The sequence below is a fragment of the Globicephala melas genome, chromosome 13 (genome assembly GCF_963455315.2).
Source record: "Globicephala melas chromosome 13, mGloMel1.2, whole genome shotgun sequence".
Lineage (NCBI taxonomy): Eukaryota > Metazoa > Chordata > Mammalia > Artiodactyla > Delphinidae > Globicephala > Globicephala melas.
The window spans coordinates 63140379-63160997 of NC_083326.1; the positions used below are offsets into that span (position 1 = coordinate 63140379).

The window sequence follows — 20619 nt, forward strand, 5'->3', positions numbered from 1 at the left end:
GATAAAGAAAACGTGAGGAAAGATTCGTAATCTATCCCATGTATAAAAATTAACTCAAAATGGATTGAAGAACTAAATGTAAGAGTTAAACTGTAAAACTCTTAGAAGAAAACATAGATGTGACCTTGGATTAGAAAACTGTTTCTTAGATGTGACACCTAAAACACAAGCAACTAAAGAACAAATAGAAAAATTGGGCATCATCAAAACTTAAAACTTTTGTGCTTCAAAGAGCACTGTCAGCAGAATGAAAGGACAACCTACTAAATGGGAGAAAATATTTGCAAATCACATCTGAGTGAAGAGCTCTTATAGCTCAACAGTAAAAAGAGTAATAACCCAGTTTTTAAATGGACAAAGGATTTAAATAGACATTTCTCCAAAGAAGATAAACAACCATAAGCACATAAAAAAACATTCAACATCATTAGTCGTCAGAGAAATGCAAACCAAAACTACAGTGAACTACCACTTCGCACCCACTAGGATCCGTGATCAGAAAGTCAGATAATAAGAAGTGTTAGTGAGGATGGGGAGAAATCAGGACCCTCGTAGATTCTGGTGGGATTGTAAAATGGTTCAGCTGATTTAGAGGACAATCTGGCGTTTCCATAAATGGTTAAAATAGAGTTACTGTCTGAGCCAGCAATCCCACACCTAGGTAGATACCCAAGAGAATTGAAAACGTATTCATGTAAAAACTTGTACACAAAAGTTCATATCAGGGGACTTCCCTGGTGGTCCAGTGGTTAAGAATCCACCTTCCAATGCAGGGGACATGGGTTTGATCCCTTGTCGGGCAACTAAGATCCCACATGCTGCAGGGCAACTAAGCCTGAGTGCCGCAACTAGAGAGCCCATTTGCCGCAAATACTGAGCCTGCACACCACAACTAGAGAGAAGCCTGCATGCTGCAATGAAAGATCCACATGCCACAATGAAGACCCAATACAGCCAAAAAAAAAAGTTCATATCCGTATTATTCATAATAGCAAAAAAGTGGAAATATCCCAAATGTCCGTCAATTGATGAATGGATTTTTAAAATGTGGTACATCCATACAGTATATCAAGAATATTATTTGGCAATAAAAAGGAATGGAGTGCTTATACATGCCACAACAGGGAAAAACCTTGACAACGTTATGCTAAGTGAAAGAAGCCAGTCACAAAGGACCACATGTTCTGTGATTCCATTTATATTTAATTCCGGAATAGGCAAATCCATGGAGACAGAAAGTAGATTAGTGGCTGCCAGGGCAGGATGGGGTGAGTGCTGATGGATACAAAGTTTCTTTTGGGGATTATGAAAGTGCTCAAGGCTTAGCGGTGATGATTGATGGCCTTATGAATATACTAAAAACTACTGAATTCTATACTTTAAAATGGTGACTTTTATAGTATGTGAATTATAGCTCAGTTAGAAATAATACACCATCAAAAAGACCAGATAGATTTGGAAATGAACCCGAAAATACTTTTGGAAAAGAAAAATAATCATTGCAATTGAAGAGTCAGCGGAGGGAATTCCCTGGCGGTCCAGTGGTTAGGACTCAGTACTTTCACTGCCAGGGGCCCAGGTTTCAATACCTGGTCGGGGAACTAAGATCCTGCAAGCCACGCGTCCAAAAAAAAAAACCTCAGTGGGCATATTTGACAGCAGAGGAGGCCCAGCTGAGGAGCGCATTTGATCTGAGGAAATGGCCTGGGTGCTGCAGAGGTGAAGAGGTGGAGCCCAAGGAGGAGTGTCTGGAGGGCAGAGGGTAGGGTCTGCGTGCACCTAACAGGAGTTCCCCAAAGAGGGCGGGCTGTGGGGCATTGGTCAAGAGGGAGTGGCCGATGTTTCATAGGCTTAAGCAAGTATTGAAATCTCAGTTTTGGAAATGGAGTGAGCTCTGAATAGCCAGAATAAAACACAATTTCCACCTTAGTGAAACCACAGGGCACCATAGCTAGGAATTCCTTCTGTTCACTGAGGGAAGATGTTCACCTTGTAGGTCTCCATGGCCCTTATCGTTGTCAGTTCCTAGCTCTCAGGGAGTGCAGACCCTGCTTTGAGAAGTGCAGAGGCTACCCCTTGAATCAGGCTGCTAGAGGGCAAAGTCTTGATGCATGGCCTGGGCCCGATGCCACCAGGGATTGTCCCTCAGTAGCTGTGTTACCCACATCTCATAAGGCCTTTCAGCCACACATACAGCTCAAGCAGGAACTATAGAATAAGGGCTCATCAAGTTTGCCATTCTCAGCTTCTCCCTTGAAAAGGCAGTGAATAAATAAAAGAATCAAAAACCCAAAAAAATAAGAAAGTGGCAGTGAGTGAGTATTCACTTAGGGCCAAGCTTCCTGCTTCTGAGGCAGGAGGAGGATCTGGTATCAGGCACAGTAAGTTCACCTCCTGAACATCCCTCTTGCTTCAGCTGTTTATCCCTCCCTCTGTCCTTCCTGAATACCTGAAAACCACTGATATTTTTACTGTCTCTACAGTTTTGCCTTTCCTAGAATGTCATATAATTGGAAACATACTGTACCTAGCCTTTTCAAACGGGTGTCTTTTACTTAGTAATATCCATTTAAGGTTCTTCCATGCATTTTCATGGTTTGATAGCTTATTTCTTATTATTAACAGATCTTGTCCCATTTTATGGATGCACATAGTTTGTATGTACCACAGTTTAAGCATTCCCCCATTGAAGGACATCATGGTTTCTTCCATTTTTTGGCAATTATATATAGATGATGTATAAAAACTGCTGTCAGTACTCACATATAGGTTTTTGTGTGAATATATGTTTTCATCTCCACTGGGCAGATACCTAGGAGTGCAACTGCTGGTTGGTATGGTAAGACTAGGTTTAGCTTTGTAAGAAACTGCCAGACTGTCTTCCAAAATGACTGCAGTCCCACCAACAGTGAATGTGTTCATTTGATCCACATCCTTGTTGGCGTTTGGTATCATCAATTTTCTGGGTTTTAGCCGTTCTAATAAGTGTTTAGTGGTATCTTGTTTTAATTTTCAATTGCTGAATGACATATGATGCTGAACATCTTTTCATACACTTATCAGCCATCTCATCTTTGGTGAGTGCCTGTTCAGATCTTTGTTCATTTTTTTAAATTGGTTATTTCTTTTTATTTATTTATTTATTTGTTTGTTTTATTTATTTATTTTGGCTGTGTTGGGTCTTCATTGCTGCGCGTGGGCTTTCTCTAATTGCGGCAAGCGGGGGCCACTCTTCATTGCAGTGCGCGGGCTTCTCACTGCGGTGGCCTCTCTTAGCTGCAGAGCACGGGCTCCAGGCGCGTGGGCTTCAGCAGTTGCAGCACGTGGGCTCAGTAGTTGTGGCTCACGGGCTCCAGAGCACAGGCTCAGTAGTTGTGGCGCACGGGCCTAGCTGCTCCACAGCATGTGGCATCCTCCCGGACCAGGGATCGAACCCGTGTTCCCTGAACTGGCAGGTGGATTCTCAACCACTGTGCCACCAGGGAAGCCCTAATTGGTTATTTCTTACTGCTGAATTTTAAGAATTCTTTGTATATTTTAGATACAAGTCTTTTTTCAGGTAATGTGATTCACAGATATTTTCTCCCAGTCTTTGATTTGGCTTTCCATTCTCTTGACAGTGTCTTTCTCAGAGCAGAAATTTTTAATGTTAATGAAGTCCGACACATTAGATTTTTTTTTTTTCTATCATGGATCATGCTTTTGGTGTTGTAACAAAAACTCATTGCCAGGGCTTCCCTGGTGGCGCAGTGGTTGAGAGTCCGCCTGCCGATGCAGGGGACACGGGTTCGTGCCCTGGTCCGGGAAGATCCCACATGCCGCGGGGTGGCTGGGCCCGTGAGCCATGGCTGCTGAGCCTGCGCGTCTGGAGCCTGTGCTCCACAACGGGGGAGGCCACAACAGTAAGAGACCCGCGTACCGCAAAAAAAAAAAAAAAAAAAAAAAAAACTCATTGCCAAACCCAAGTTCACCTAGACTTCCTACTATGTTTTCTTCTGAGTTCTCATTTTATAGTTTTGCATTTTACACTTAGATCTATGATCCGTTTTGAGTTAATGTTTGTGAAAGATACACGGTCTGTGTCTAGATTTAGTATTTGCATGTGGACGTCCATTTGTGCCAGCACCATTTGTTGAAAGATTATTCTATGTCTTTGCCTTTATCAAAGATCAATTGACTACATTTGTTTAGATCTATTTTAGGGTCTTTTCCTTTTCATATAAACTTTAGAATAAGTTTGTTGATACTATAGTATAAGTTTCTGGGATTTTTGTTGGGATTCCATTGAATCTCTAGATCAAGTTAGGAAAAGTTGACATCTTAACAATATTGAGTCTTCCTATTCATGAACATAAAATATCTCAGTTTATTTAGATCTTTGATTTCTTTCATCAGAGTATTGTTTCCCTCATAGAATTTATACATATTTTGTTATATTTCTATCAAATTATTGCTCTTTTGGCACCAGTATAAGTGGTATTGTGTTTAGAATTTCAAATACCGCTTGTTCATTGCTGGTATATAGAAAAGCAGTCGACTTTTGTATGTTAACCTTGTATCTTGCAACCTTGGTATAATTGCTTATTAGTTACAGATTTTGTTGTTGTTGATTCTTTGGAATTTTCTACAATGACACAGTGTCATCACTGATGTTTTTATTCACTGAACACAGTTTTATTTTTCCTTCCCAATCTTTATACCTTTTATTTCCGTCTCTTGTCATACTGCATTAGCTAAGACTTCCAGTAAAATGTTAACAGTAAGGTTTTTTTGTGGTTATTCTTTATCAAGTTAAGTTCTCTATTTCTAGTTTGCTAAGTTTTTATCATTAATAGATGTTTGGTTTTGTCATATGCTTTTTCTGCATCAGTTGATATGGTCATAATGCTCTTCTTTAGTGTTGTTGGATGTGGTGGGTTACGTTAATTGATTTTTGAATGTTAAATCAGTATGCTTACCTGGAATAAATCCCATTTGGTCATGGTGTATAATTCGTTTTATACATTGTTGGATTCAATTTGCTAATATTTTGTTGAGGATTTTTGAATCTTTGTTCATGAGAGATATTGGTCTGTAGTTCTTCTTTCTTGTAATCTGGTTTGGATATTAGGGTAATGCTGGCCTCATAGGAGTTAGGATTTATTTCCTGTACTTCTGTTTTCTGGAACAGATTGTGGAGAATTGGTATAATTTCTTTCTTAAATGTTTGATAGAATTCACCAGTAAAACTGTCTGTGTCTGGTGCTTTCTTTCTTGGAAGATTATTAATTGTTGGTTAATTTCTTTAATAGATACAGGTCTATTCAGATTTATTTTTCCTTGTGTGAGTTTTGTGGATTTTTTTTTCAAAGAACTGGTCCATTTTAACTAACTTATCAAATATATGGGTATAAAGTTGTTCATAATATTCCTTTATGATCCTTTTAATGTCCATGGATGGGATCAGTAGTGAGGGCCCCCTTTCATTTCTTTCTTTTTTTATTGATGTGTAGTTGATTTACAATATTGTGTTAGTCTCACACAATATATTTTGTGTAGCAAAATCATTCAGTTATATATTTTTCAGATTATTTTCCATTATAGGTTATTACAAGATATTGAATATGGATCCTTGTGCTATACAGTAAATCCTTGTTGCTTACCTCCCCTTTCATTTCTTTATTTTTATATAAATTATTATTATTTTTTTTTTTGGCTGCATTGGGTCTTTGTTGCTGCACGCGGGCTTTCTCTAGTTGCAGTGAGCAGGGGCTACTCTTTGTTGAGGTGCGCAGGCTTCTCATTGCAGTGGCTTCTCATTGTGGAGCACGGGCTCTAGAGCACAGGCTCAGTAGTTGTGGTGCGCAGACTTAGTTGCTCCGCAGCATGTGGAATCTTCCTGGACCAGGGCTTGAACCTGTGTCCCGGCATTGGCAGGCGGATTCTTAACCACTGCACCACGAGGGAAGTCCCTCCCCTTTCATTTCTGATATTAGTAATTTGTGTCTTCTCTCTCCTTTTCTGATTAGCCTCACTATAAGTTTATCAATTTTATTGATCTTTTCAAAGAACTGGCTTTTTATTTCATTGATTTTTCTCTATTTTCCCTTTTCAATTTCATTGATTTATGCTCTAATTTTTACTATTTACTTTATTCTGCTTGCTTTACATTATTTTGCTTATTATTGCATTAATATTACTGCATTATTATTTTTATTTAATATTATTTTATTTTTTATTATTAATTTTCTACTGCTTGCTCATCTTTTTCTAGTTCCTAAAGGTGAAGTTATTTCAGGTCTTTCTTTTTTTCTAATTTATGCATTCTCTGCAATAAGTTTCCCTCTAAGCACTGCTTTCACTGTATCCCATAAAGTTTGACATTGTGTTTTCATTTTAATTTAATTCAATATTTTAAAATTTCTTTTGAGACTTTTTCTCTGATCCATGTGTTATTTAGAAATGTTGTTTAATCATGAAAGGTGTGTTTTCTGACTTTCTGTTATTGATGTCTACTTTAATTCTGTTGTGGTCTTGAAGCATACTTTGTATGATTTCTGTTCTTTTATATTTGTTAGAGTATATTTTATGACCCAGAATATGGTCTATACTAGTGAATATTCCATGTGATCTTGAGAATAATGTATATTCTGCTATTGATAAATGAAGTATTTTTTAAATGTCAATTAAATACAATGAATGATGGTACTGTTCAATTAATTATGTCCTCATTGATTTTCTGTCTGCTGGATCTGTTGATTACTGATAGAGGTATATGGAAATCTCCAGCTATCATAGTGGACTTGTCTAGTTCTCCTTCCAGTTCTATCAGTTTTTCCACATGTATTTTGACACACTCTGTTGTTAGATGTATGCATATTAAGGATTGCTATGTCTTCTTGGAAAATCGACCCTCTTATCATCATATAATGCCTGTCTTTATTCTTGATAATTTTCCTTACTCTGATGACTGCTTTGTCTGAGATTAATACAGCTACGCCAGCTTTCTTTTAATTAGTGTTAGTGTGGCATGTCCTTCTCCATCCCTTTTTTTAAAGAGTAGACTTATTTTTTTTGAACAGTTTAAGGTTCACCGCAAAATCATACAGAAAGTACAGAGAGTTCTCATATACCCCTCTGCCTTAACTATTGACATCCCACATCTGAGTGATACATTGGTTACAACCAATAAAACTACACAGACACATCATTATCACCCAAAGTCTATAGTTTACATTAAGTGTTCACCTTTGGTGTTGTGCATTCTGTGGGTTTGGACAGTGTATAAGGACATGCATCTACCACCATAATGGTATCATACAAAATAGTTTCACTGACCTAACAATCCTCTGCACTCTGCCTGTTCATCCCTCTCTCCTCCCAACCGCTGGCAATAACTGATATTTTTTTTACTATTTCCATAGTTTTTTGTTTTCCAGAATGTCATATAGTTGGAACCAGCCTTTACTTTTAATTTATGTGTCTTTATATTTAAGCTGAGTTTCTTGTAGACAACATATATGTGGGTTTTCTTTTTCATTCTTTTTGTCAGTTTCTTTTAATTGGTATATTTGGAATATTTGTATTTAAAGTGATTATTGATATAGTGAATTAATATCTACCATATTCTTAACGATTTTGGTCTCCCCCTTTTTCTTCTGCCTTCTCTGGTTTTAATTGAGCATGTTTTTGGTATGATTCCATTTTCTCTCTCTTATATTATCTCTTAGCATTATCTAAGAATATCTTAGATAGTAAGATAATGTGTCTCTTCCATTGTCTCTCTTAGCATGTCAACTGTACTGCTTTTTAAATTTTTTTTAGTGGTTGCCCTACAGTTTGAAATAAGCATTTATAACTAAATACACTTTCAAATAATGTTATAATGCTGAAGAGTAGTGCAGGTGCCTGTTAACAAAGTATTCCCAATTCTTTCTTTCCAAGACATATAACATTGCTACTGTTTATTTATTTCACTTATCATCCAATACATTGTTGCTGTTACTAGTTTGAACAAAAAGTTATCTTTTACTTGTGTGTGTGTGTGTGTGTGTGTGCGCGCGCGCGCGCGTGTGTGTGGCCTGTGGATTTTAGTTCCCCGACCAGGGATTTTTTTTATAATATGATTATGTTCTATTTTTTATTTCTTATTTAGAGAATGTGATTTGTTCTTTTTTTAAATTAATTAATTAATTAATTAATTTTGGCTGCACTGGGTCTTTGTTACGGTACTTGGGCTTCTCTAGTTGCAGTGCTTGAGCTCTAGAGCTCACGGGCTCAGTAGTTGTGGCACATGTGCTTATTGTGGTATGTGGGATCTTAGTTCCCCAACCAGGGATCAAACCCAGACCCCCTGCATTGGGAGCAAAGAGTCCTAACCACTGGACTGCCAGAGAATTCCCAAAAAGTTATCTTTTAATTAAGAATAAGACAAATAAAATTCTTACAGTACTTATTCTTTCTCTAGCACTTTCTTCATGCAGATCTGAGTTTTTGACCTGTATCATTTTCCTTCTCTCTGAAGAACTTCTTTTAACATTTCTTGCAAGGCAGTTCTGCTGGCAACACATTTCCTCTAGTGTCTTTTTGTTGTTTTTGTCTGAGAAAACCTTTATTTCTCTTTCATTTTTTGAGATATAATTTCAGTGGGTACAGAATTCTAGGTTGGTGGGTTTGTTTTTAACACCTTATATGTTTCACTTAAGTCAGTTTTTGCTTGAACGGTTTCTGAAGAGAGGTCTGTTGTAACCTTTATTCTGTCCCTTATTAGCTGAAGTGTATTTTTCCCTCTGCTTCTCTCAAGAGTTTCTGTTTGTCTTTGGTTTGCTGCAGTTTATGTTATGTGTAGGTAGGTGTGGATTTTTTGATATTTATTCTACTTAGTGTTCTCTGAGCAGCTGAGATCTGTGGTTTGGTATCTTTCATTAATTTTGAAAAAGTCTTAGCTATTATTATTATTAAATTCTCTCTGCTTATATGATCCATCTGTTCTTGTGTGTAGTCCTGATTTTTCCATTAGAGCCCTTAACATATTAATAAGTTATTTAAAAATCCTGGCCTCATAATTCCAAAATTGCTGCCATGTCTGACTCTGGTTCTGATCCTGCTTCATCTTGAGACTGTTTCATTTTGGGTTTTTGTTTGATTTTGTTTTGTTTTGCCTTTTATCGTGTCTTGTAATTTTTGTTGAAACCTGGACATAATGTACTAAGTAATAGGAACTGGGGATAAAAGGTCTTTAATGTGAGGTTTTGTTTACCTGGTAAGAATTAGGTCTTATTTACTGTCTCCTGAAGCTGCAGGTGTTAGAGGCTTCCATTTCTTCTGGTGTCTTTGCTTTTCTCTCCCTGTTTTCCTTGAGTTTCCCTAGAAACTCCTTGTTAAATGGAGTCTGTGTCTTGCAGTTCTCTTAGTTGTGATCTAGTATTCTTATTACACAGGGGCCCTGTTGATTTTGTGGGGTATTGGGGAGGAGAAGCACTCTCTAGTCTCATGATTGTCTCCTGTGTTGTTGTTGGGCCAGAGTCCCTGGCCTATGACCTTCAAGAGAGTTTCTTAGTGCGAGTGGAGGGGGGCTAGGCTGGAGTTGGTTGATTGCCCTGCCCCCAGGTCACATCATACTCAGTAAAGTAGTTTTCCTTGGGGGAAGGCTTTTGTTAAGGAGAACAGGACTCTGGGTATGTTTCAGAGTGGTTGCTTTCCCCTTCCTCAGCCCAAAGCATATGGGAGGAGCCCTCCATTCCTGATCTCCACCCATCACAACTGGTGGAGCTCCTGGAGATAAAACTAACGCAAGTGTGGGTGCCCTCCTCCCTCCCTGGTGGGGGCTCCAGTCGGTTTTATGTCTTCGCCTTGTCTCCAGTTGTCAGGGCAGCTGTTTCTCTGGTGGGTCTAAGAAGAGTTGTTGGTATACAGGTTTTCAGTTTTCCTCTTATTTTAAGAGTGAGAATGACGACTCCCAAGCAGTTTGCATCTTAGAGCAGAAACCGGAAGTCCTCTCCTACTTTTTTAATTTATTAACTTTTGGGGATGAGTATGGATTTTATTGATTATCATGAAACTGGTAGTCCTGTGGAAAAGCCACGGGTGTCTGTGTTTGTGCAGGTTGAAAGAGCAGAGCCTTGTGAAGGAGCTGCGGCCCCGGGATGTCCTGGAGAGCAGCAGTGACAGCGACGAGAAGGTCCCTGTGGCCAAGCCCTCCTCACTCTCCAAGCGGAAGCTGGAGCTCGAGGTGGAAACGGTGGAGAAGAAGAAGAAAGGGCGGCCTCGGAAGGACTCGCGGCTCATGCCCATGTCCCTGTCTGTGCAGGTGAGGCTGGCGGGCCGGTGCTGCCCCCGGCCCACCTCCTGAGCTCGGTGTGGGAGCCTGCATATGCCCTGGGGAAGAAGGGGGGCCCCACGTGCCTCATCGGTGTGGGGAGAGCTGGCGTGGACACGTATACCTCCAGAACTGCCCCGACCCACCCAGAGTCCTTGAGCCCCTCCCTGGGGTCAGCTGCCTCGTCTCTGCAGTAGGGGTCTCTGTAGCGTTCATCTGCCCTCACAGAGGGTGGAAACACCCAGGTAGTAGGCCCAGCCTCACCTCTGGTGACTCACCTTTACCTGGCACTGCCCTCCAGTGCAGGGCAGGGCTCAGGGACATCTCTGCTCTTGCAGTCCCCAGCTGCCCTGACCGCAGAGAAGGACGCCGTGTGTTTGTCTGTCCCAGCAGCTGCGCTGAAGCTGCCCATGCCGGGCCCCCAGAGAGCCTTCACCCTGCAGGTGAGCAGACCTCCGCCTCCCTCCCTCCCAAGCCTGCACATTCTTTTTGTCTGCCTGCCCACCCCCACCCCCTGGGGGCTGTAAACCCTGAATTGTCACAGACTTGGGGCTGCTTTCAAGTGGCTCTCTATCACTTTCTGGGGGAAGTTGTGGCTGAGCAGAGCAGCCACCCAATCTTAACAAGAAGGCTGGCCTCTTCTCTGGGACCCCTCACTTCCCCATCCCCCACGCCTCTCCTCCATGGCTTTACCCTCCATCTTCTGGGTGCCCAGCTCCTTCAAGACCTGTCCCAGGTGTTCCTTCTCCTGGAAGCCTCCTCGATCTCCACTCTTGGCCGTGGGCTCAGCCCATGGGACCGTGTGGCACTGGTCTGTCTCTTGACCAGCCTGCTGGCCTGTCCACTTCCCAGTGCCCAGCGTGGGGTCATCATCAGGGCCTTTCAAGGTCTCGAGTGGAATCTTCTAACTACGGGCTTGTTCAAAACACAGATCTACAGCAAGTAGTCCTTTATCCCCAGAGGCCCTCTGGCCGCTCAGCCCAGCACCCGTACCAGGCCTTGCACGCACCGTCATCTCCCACCCTCTATACCTCAGCTCAGGTTCATGTCCTCGGGAAACCCTTTAGAACCCCACATGCAGGTGGGCTGCACGCTGCCCCAGCCCAGGCTGCCCCTCAGGGCTGCCAGGGGGCAGGTGGACAGGTCCTTCTGGATCTAAGGGTGGGGTCCCCTGGTTCTTCTTGCACAAATCCCCCTCCCAAACTCAGCCGGCCCCCGTCACCCCAGGGCCTTCCATGCGGAGTGCTGTGTGGGGCTGTTCTTGGTTTCTGGGGGCCCAGCCCCCAGCCACAGCCGACCCTCCACCCCAGCTCACACACTGTGTGGCCACACAAGTACGAACCGCTCACCTAGGTCCCACATTGGGTATCTGCCTGTCTGCTCCCCAGACACAAAACACGAGGCTGAGCCCGTGTGGAGCTGGTGCTGAACTGCACACGTCTCCCCACGCTTTTCTGGGGACACTCCTATCAGTGACACTGGGCTCCAGTGTGCATGCCAAGGTGCACTGCCAAGGAGCTGGAGGGCCTAAGGGCTTTCCAGACCTTTCCTCCAAGTGCCGACACAGCCTCTGTTCTGGCCAAACCTGACAGTCTTTGAAGATCCTTCAGTTAGGAGTCAGGAGACCCATGTCCCCCCGAGCGGGCTGGGGTCCTTCTGTGCCGTGTTCTCTTGGCCGGTTGCTTGCCTTCTCTGCATCCTCCCTTGTGAGAGGAGGTGGTGGGATCCGGAGGCTTCAAGGTCTTTAGCTGTGACACCAATTCTCTGCTCCACTGCACAGAGGACAAGGTGGACACCAGCTCCTGGGACTTGCCCTGCCCTGGGGGCTGCACGTTGGGACCTCTGGCCCCCTGTCCTGCCCTGTGACCACCCCACCCCCAGCCTGCTGTTGGCCGGCAGCTCTGTTCCACCCTTGCGTGTCCTTCCCTCTGTCCGTGGCCCACGTCTGAGGCCACTGCTGCTGAAAACGTTCTGTTTGCTTCTCTCCCCCAGGTGAGCTCCGACCCCTCCATGTACATCGAGGTGGAGAACGAGGTGACGGCCGTGGGGGGCATAAAGCTGAGCCGCCTGAAGTGCAGCCGGGAAGGGAAGGAGTGGGAGACGGTGCTCACCAGCCGGATCCTCACCGCTGCCGGCAGCTGGTAAGAGCAGGGGTCTCCACCCCACTGGCATTTAACGTAAAGCAAGACCCCGCACTGCGCTGTGGGGTACTGGGCTGTCCTGGGAGGTGGCCTGTCTGAGGGAGGCCTACGCCTAGCCTCGCTCGGGACTGAGCTGGTGCCTGAGTCATCCGAGTCCCTGGGGCACCCCATGAAGGTGGCACCATCACCCCCGTGTTACAGGAGAGGAAACTGAGTACTGGAGGGTCACCTAAGCCCCCTGGGCATTTTAGTCAGATTCCTGAAGTCTCCATTTCCAGGCCGAGCTCTGCCTGCCTCTCTCTGACCTTGACTGGCCTTTTCTCTGGACCCCAGGTTTTCATCTAAGGAAGTCAGCATGGACTTCTGACTGTCCTCAGAGTCCCAAGGCCAGCCCTTTCCAGATCTGCCCTTTTGGGGGAGACCTGAATTCGGTGGTCAGTCACCCAGTGTCTTTCCACCACCCCTGGAGGTGGCCCCGCACATGCTCCATCTGGAAAGAGGACCCGGGGACGTATGGCCCCAGTCGGGATTGTGTGCTCAGTACCCCTACGAGGGTCTTACAAAGCTTTCAGCTTAGATTTGGTCGTTTTCATTAGGCCCGGAATCCTTTATCATGAGGCTGCATGTGAAACACTCTCACCAATGTCTGTGACCCTGGCCCTGAGCGAGCCAGGTGCTGGGCCTGGACGGAACCACCGTTCTGTTCCTCCCTCCGTCCCCTGGGGCTCCCCCTTCGTCCCTGGTCCCAAGGCAGTTGGCACGCCCCAGCTGGGGGCCAGGTGTGTCAGCACAGCCTCCCCATGTGACCTAGAGGCTGCTGGAGAGTCCGGCCAAGCGGCCAGCCAGGCCCCAGCCCAGCGTGCAGACTTGCCCTCGGCACCGCAGCTCCAGAGGTTCGGCATCCCTGGCAGCGGGCTTGCTGCAGGTGCACCCTGACCACAGGGACGAGCAGACAGAACACAGGGACTCTTCCTTGGCTGACCTCGCTGTGAGCTGGCTGCCCGTGTGGACCGTAGGCGCCGGCTGGCGGCCCAGAAGTGATTTGGAGCAGGGTTCCAGTGGGCTGCTGGGCCGGACCTTGCTGTGCTGGCTGCACGCCTACTCCCACTGCCTGGGGTCTGAGGCTCTGGCCTCACTCTAGGCTTGCTCTCACCCCAGGAGACCCCACTAGGAAGGCAGAGCCTGCTTGTGCCGGGCAGAGCCAAGGGGCCTAGTGGGTGCTCAGAGGAGAGACACGAGACTGCGCCGATACACTCGTGGTGAAGCCTTCCTCGCTCAGGGAGCGACATGTCTCTCCCACCCCGGTCTCGAAGGCCTTCTGAGCACAGCTGGGCGCCCCCTGTGGGAGATGCACCCTGTCGTCCCCACACTCCCCCCGGCCTGTCTGGGCAGAGGCCTCCCAGGGCCCCTCTGGCTGGTCTCAGCTACGAGTCTGTCGGGGGGGGTGCTCTGCAGCTGCTCCCGAGCAGTGAGGTCTGCTTCCTGGCTCACTGTCAGGGCCGCTGGTCCTCGGGCATGTGCTCCCTGGGGGCAGTTCCGTGTGAGTCCAGAAAAGCCTGAGCCACCACATGGGGGAGAGGACTCCATCTCCAGGCAGAGGTCTCCAGTAGGCACCATCAGCTCTGCCGCCCACCTGGCTCTGTCCCTGCATCTCGGGGCCACCAGAGCTCCCAGCCCCCCTGATGCCAGCCCCCTGCTCCCCCAGTGACGTGGTGTGTGTCGCCTGTGAAAAGCGGATGCTGTCCGTGTTCTCCACCTGTGGTCGACGCCTCCTCCCTCCCATCCTGCTGCCATCCCCGATCTCCACCCTGCACTGCACTGGCTCCTACGTCATGGCCCTCACCGCCACAGCCACGCTGTCCGTCTGGTGAGAGGCAGGGCGGGAGCGGCTGTGCGGGTGCCCCTTGCTTCAGGGAGGGTCGCCCCCCCCCCCACCGGCACACAGGCCCTCGGGCCCGGCTGGAGGGTGAGCTGCTCCTCTCTCCCCCAGGGATGTGCACAGGCAGATAGTGGTGGTGAAGGAAGAGTCCCTACACTCCATCTTGGCAGGTGAGCTTGGCCGGGGGCCGCCCCATCCCTGGGGTGGGATTGGGGGCGGGCAGCTCAAGTCCAGGTCTGGCACAAAGGGCTCTGCTCAACTGAGATGGAGAGCAGACTCTGGGGTCCCTTCTGCATGGCTAGAGCTGTGGGAGCCATGGCGCCCGCTGACGGGAATACGCTGGAACCCCTTCTTGGTGTCTCCCTAGGAAGTGACATGACGGTGTCACAGATCTTGCTGACGCAGCATGGAATCCCCGTGATGAACCTGTCGGACGGGAAGGCCTACTGCTTCAACCCATCACTGTCTGCGTGGTAAGCACGCCGCCCTGAGCCCTGCCCCATGGAGGGTCCATCTGAGCCAGAACCCAGCACAGCCAGCAAGGGCCCTGCCTGGCCTGCTTCTCCTGGGAGTCTGGCCAGAGTGGAGGCCACAGTGCAGCCCCCATCCCTGCCGGCCCCCTGCCTCTCTGCCCTCAGACCCGTGCACAGGGACGCTGTCCTTCCCCTCCACTGTTCCCCGGGGGTCACTTTGTCTGGAGCAGACATTTGAACTTTTATGGTTGTCGATGAGTAGTTCCAGCCTGGCCTCCGTAGGTGCCGTCAGCTTCACGGCAGCCTCATCCAACCCTGCTGTTTTTGTAACTTAGTCGGAGCCAAGGGACACTTCCGACTGCCTTGGTGCATTAGTGGGGCTGCACTGTCACTCACCACGTGTGAGGTCTGTACCTTTGCTCTGTCCATTTTGGAGTCCTTTTCTATATTTGTAAAACCTCTTTTTTTTTTTTTCTGCCGCACTGCATGTCTCACGGATCTTAGCTCCCCAACTAGGGATCGAACCTGGGCCCCCTGCATAGGAAACATGGAGTCCTAAGCAGGGAAGTACCTGTAGAACTTCTTTGTACATCAGAGATCTTAACCCAGAGTTAGGAATGGTGTACCTCGTGTACCAGCCAATCAGAAGTTTTCTCTTGCCTGCACCTTGCTCCTTCAGGCCCAAGTGTGCCACCATCCAGCCTGTCTCTGTTAAGGGTTGCCGGACACAAGTTTATCCTCAGACTGAGATCTCTTTCTTGAGTTAAAAAAAAAAAAGCAGCAACCCTCAAAATCCCCACTCCCTGCTCCTCCAAATTGCAAAATATCGTGTATTGTATGTGATTGGTATAATAATGGAAACAAGCTGGTTATTTGAGAAGGGAAATGTGGACTCTGTAGGCACCAGGCTGTTTTTAAATTGTGTGAAGGGTCCAGAGAATGTGAAGCGCTGATGCCTGGGATGCTGTGTGAGCTCTGGGAGGCTGGACGCCGGGACTCCTCAGCTGCTTCCGAGGGCCGCAGCACATGGGCTCCCAGACAGACTAGCATCCCAGGCATACTCGCCCCCTGCCCCCAGGACCTAAGACCCAGGGCCAGAGTGTCCGAGTAAGGAGGCCCCACGTGGGCATACAGGGACCTTGGCTCCCTCAGTGCCCCTCGCCGCCTGCCTCTGCTGGGCCTCCTGGTTTCCCTGAGTTCTGCTCCTGCCTTTGCCTCCCCAGGAACCTGGTTTCTGACAAGCAGGACTCCCTGGCCCAGTGTGCAGACTTCAGGAGCAGCCTGCCACCCCAGGACGCCATGCTGTGCTCGGGACCCTTAGCCATAGTCCAGGGCCGCGCCTCCACGTAGGTGACCCGGGTGCAGGGGAGGCATCCGGCTGGCTGTGTGGACGTGGTCCCTCCGAGGCCTGCCTTCTGACTGCCTGAGCCCAGCGGCACTCACAGGGCTGGGCTGGGGCTGCCGAGGGCTGGGAGCCACAGTGAGCACTGTCTCAGGGTGCAGGGTCACAGCTCTGTCACTTCAAGACCTGGGCGGCAGTCTGAGGGGCTGCGGGTCATGGATCCCCATGTTGGGCTGCACTTTGGGTGGGGGCCTGGGCTGCTGGCCTGTCCCCTCGGGGGCTAGATGGGAGGTGCAGAACAGCAGGACCTGGGGGCGGTTGGGCTGCCGTGGAGTCTGATATCTGCCCCTCCCCACCCCAGCAGCTCGGGGAGACAGGCAGCCCGGCTCTTCTCCGTGCCTCACATGGTGCAGCAGGAGACCACCCTGGCCTACCTGGAGAGCCAGGTCGCTGCAGCGCTCACCCTGCGCTCCAGCCACGAGTACCGCCACTGGCTTCTCCTCTACGTGCGATACCTCGTGAACGAAGGTGAGCTTCCCGGTGGTCCTTCTGTCCTCCCGGGCCCCACTCAGTCCCCGTCCCAACGGGACCCTCCCGAGGGCCCGAGTGTCAGGGCCCAGGTGCAGCAGCCTGGGCTCTGTCCTCCCTCCCGGCTTCCCGTGGTTGCCCCCTGGGGCCCTGCCCTCCCGCTCCCAAGTCAGTGAGGTGGGCAGCTCAGCAGGTGTCCCACCCCACCACGGGCTGAACCGAGCAGCCCCTGAGGCCACAAGGATTGGCGGCAGGAGGGTGTGGGGGCAGAGGACTCACAGACACAGGCTCAGCTCCCCCTGACCTCGTTGCCCCCTCAGAGCATCGGTGGGCCTGTACCTCTCTTTCTCCTGCCTGGAAGGGCCAGCTTGCTTTCCAGCACCTCCCCTCGGCCCTCCAGCCCAGCTTTCCCCACCAGGGCTCTTACACCCATGTCCCCGTCCCAGGATCCCCCTCCTTGCCCCGCCCCACTCCTCCTGTGGGTCAGCAGACAGCAGGGTGTTGGAAGACGTGACCTTCCACAGCCTCTTGACTCCCTGTGAGGCAGGCGTGGGCTCCGGCCTTGCCAGCTTCCCTCCGCTTGAGCTTGGCCTCCAGGGCCGTGGCCTGGGGATGGCCCTCCCCAGTTCTCCCTGTGTCACCACACAGCCTGGGCCTGGTCACGGAGCCGGCACCCCCACACCCTCTCCTGCCTTTCTTGCTTTGCTTTCAACTCCTCCCCTGTTTTGTTCATGATTTAGAGAAAACAAATTAAGTACGGAAAAGACAGAAAAACTTGCCCGACCTCTATGGGTATAACTCGCAGAATTCGCCCGTCATGTTGCCAGACCCCTCCCCCACAGACCCCAGGGATGAGTTCAGTATGGACTCATCCCACCCAGACTTAATAAACACTCGGTGTTCCTGCAACCTTGTGCCTCTGCCGGGCACTCAGGTCACGTGTGGCCTCACCCCCGTATCCCCGGAAAGCCTGCCTCCGGCTCCTCTCTGGTTTCCTCCATCCTGGGTTTCAATTCACTGGGGCTGCCCCTGTAGGGGACACCTCACCTCCACCGCTTGCTTCTCTTTCTCCATCTTCACGCGCCTATGGCCCAGGGCCCGCACAACTCCCCTACCCTCTCTGTCCCTCCTTCCTCCCCGCGGGGAGGAGGACTCGAGCTTCACAGGGACACCAGCTCTCCTCTAAGCATCCTCAGGTTCCACCCTCATCACTGGCTGATTTCCTCCATTCCCTGTGGCCTCGGCTGCCCCCGATTCTGCCTCCAGTGTGGCTGGCGCTCCCCCCCGGCTGTTCCATAGCCCCAACTCCTCCTCCGTCTCCTCCGCCCAAATTCATTCCCACGCCCATCTTCTCCCGAAGGACACCACCTGACCCTGCGCATCTGCCCCCACCTCCTCTCCAGTAGGCCCCCTCAGCCCACTCCCCTCCTCCCACAGCCCCCACATTCTCCACCCCCTTGGGGGGTCTGTCCCAGAGCTTCCACGTCTCGTTTTCCCTGGCCCAGCACACAGCAGCCACTGCGTGTGTTTCCCAGGATTGGGGGGGTGAGTCAGAGCCTCTGCTATGGCCTCTGAGCGCTGAACTGAGACAAGGAGGCAACAAAGTGAGTGTTTGTTCTTTCTGCTTTGATGTACACAACAACTTAGCCTGTTCTTGACTTTATTTCTTTTTTTAATGTGTTCCTATTTCTGTTTTGTTTTGTTTTTTGTTTTCTGTAATTAGGGTTTGAATACCGACTCCGAGAAATATGCAAGGACTTACTGGGGCCTGTTCACTCCTCCACTGGAAGCCAATGGGAGTCAACAGTAGTGGTAAGTGCCACTTTCCTTTTTGCCACAAGAAATCTCTCCTGAAAAGTAAAGGTGGAAATTGAAAAGTAAGCCAAAGTGCTTTGAAATTCTTCCCTGTTACACTCTTCCAGCACACTGCCGGCATCAGAGAGAGGGCGAGTTGCCAGCCCACCCACCCTGGCAGGAGCCCTTGGCATCAGGGGCTGAAGGAGCGTCCACTCAGCCACATGCCTGTGCTGGGAAAGCTGCCTGCCGGGGGCTGTGGATTTGTTAGTAGTGAGGCTCATAGTCCGGTCAGGAGGCAGACGTGAGCAAGTAAGCAGTTCAGTCAACAGAGCGATGACGGGTGTGCCTGGGAGAATGCGGTGGGGAGACCTCGGAAGAGGACTTTCAGGATGAAACCCCAGGACAGGAATGAGCCTGCTCCATGGAGACCGGGGAATGTGCTGGTAGAGGTGACAGAAGTGCAGAGGGCTTGGCCCATGGAGGCCACTGTGGTTGGAACATCGTTGGCAGAGGAGAGGGTGTGACGTGAGTCCAGAGAGGGCAGGAGGTGGATCCCTGGGACCTTGTGAGGAGCTGGGGTTTAGTCTAGGGCAGCGGGAGCCGGCAGAGGAGTTGGCGCTGATGTAGCAGAGCAATCAGGACAAGGCAGACCTGGCAGTAGCTGAAGACAACTTGGATCCATGTGGCAGCCACAGAGAAGGGAGAGGAAGCAGATTCAAGATGTATTTTGGAGGCAAAACCTACAAGACTGGGCGGGTGGGTGGTTGGATGTGGAGCAGGTGAGGGAAAGAGAATAATGAACATAATGAAATTGCACAGGTGAGACTGTGGCTCATACAAGTGGGTAGAGTGCATTGATCGACTTGGGCAAGGAACAGGTTGACGGGGAACTGGGGGCACGGTTCACTCCACTGCTTCACTCAACCGTTGGGCAGCTGCCGGTGGAGCCCCACTCTGGCCAGGTGTAGCTCGGCAGCCGGCTGCAGCGAGCAAGGCTCAGGGGCCCCGCCTTCATGGGGACAGAGGCAGATTGGAGACAAATGAGCAAGTACATGTAATGTGTTGATGGGGATGGGTCCTGTGAACACCAATGAAGAGGGCAGGGGTGCGGAGTGCTGATGGGGTGCTGTTTTACATCCAGTGATTGAGGAAGCACTGACTGATTGATAGAGATCAGAGGAGGTAAGGGAGGAAGCCCCACAGATATCTGGGGGAAGAACATCCAGGCAGAGGGAAGAGTGAGGACAAAGGCCGTGAGGTATGAGGGCTCGAGTGTAAAAGGAGCAGCTGAGCAGAGTTGATGGAGGGTAAAAGAGGTGAAAGATTGGAGGGTTAGTCCTGGGAGGACTCTGGAGGTCTTGGTGTGTACTTGGCCTCCATTTTTTATTTTGTTGCTGTAGATGTTAATTTAGTTGGTTACTAGAATCCTAAATTCAAAATCAATTCTCTTTAGAGTTTTGAAGGTATTGTGCCACAGACTTTTAGCATTTGCTGCTGTTGCTAAAACTGCCGCCAGTCCGATTTCCATTGCTTTGTAAGTTCTTTCGGGATCCTGCCTTGGTGCTTTCAAGTCTCACAAAGCTCTTGGTCTATGTCTTTCATTCATTCTGTGGACTTTACTTAGAGGCTGTCTTTGGTTATAGCTTCCCTTTCATTTCCCTCATCATCAGAGAGATAGCATGTCCTCCCTTCTGCTCCATCATTTTTTATAGTTCTAATTCTCCTTGAAATTTTCATTTTAGTCTTTTGAGCACAGTAAGCTTAGTTATTTTATTTTAAAATTGCATGTCTGATAGTCCTAGTATCAGGAGCCCTTGTGGGTCTGTCTCTATTGCCTATAAATGTTTCTACTGGTTCTCGTTCACGTTATCTTATCTCCTCAAGTGCCTGGTTATTTTCAGCTGTCTGCTGGACATGGTATTTGAAAAATTGCTTGTAGAAATGGCTTGAACCTCAGGTGATGTGGCTTTTGCACAGGGCATTTTATTTGCTTTGGTGCCAGCTCTTAAGGCACCCGCTCTGCAGGGTCTCAACCCGGTCGGGATGGAGGTTTTCCAGGCTGCCTGGGGACTTCTCAGAGCTGGGCACTGGCTGGTGCAGGGGCTGGTTTCCTTCCAGTTTACCCTTATTCTAGGGTCGGGTCATCCCTTGGGGATACCAGC

At 48.9% G+C, this 20619-nt stretch overlaps 1 protein-coding gene across 5 annotated transcripts in view; it reads left to right on the forward strand.

The window, feature by feature from the left end:
• Window positions 1–20619, forward strand: part of HIRA (histone cell cycle regulator) — a 74420-nt gene that overhangs the window by 44528 nt on the left and 9273 nt on the right. For 3 of the 5 annotated variants that reach the window (XM_030836390.3, XM_030836394.3, XM_030836395.3), the window contains 9 exons: window positions 10084–10288; window positions 10636–10740; window positions 12290–12438; window positions 14144–14305; window positions 14429–14487; window positions 14685–14790; window positions 16014–16136; window positions 16494–16660; window positions 18384–18472. In XM_030836390.3, coding sequence (XP_030692250.1) covers window positions 10084–10288; window positions 10636–10740; window positions 12290–12438; window positions 14144–14305; window positions 14429–14487; window positions 14685–14790; window positions 16014–16136; window positions 16494–16660; window positions 18384–18472 — 1165 coding nt within the window. The remainder of the gene's footprint in view (window positions 1–10083; window positions 10289–10635; window positions 10741–12289; window positions 12439–14143; window positions 14306–14428; window positions 14488–14684; window positions 14791–16013; window positions 16137–16493; window positions 16661–18383; window positions 18473–20619) is intronic. The other 2 variants (XM_030836391.3, XM_060310432.2) reach the window with 2 other exon arrangements.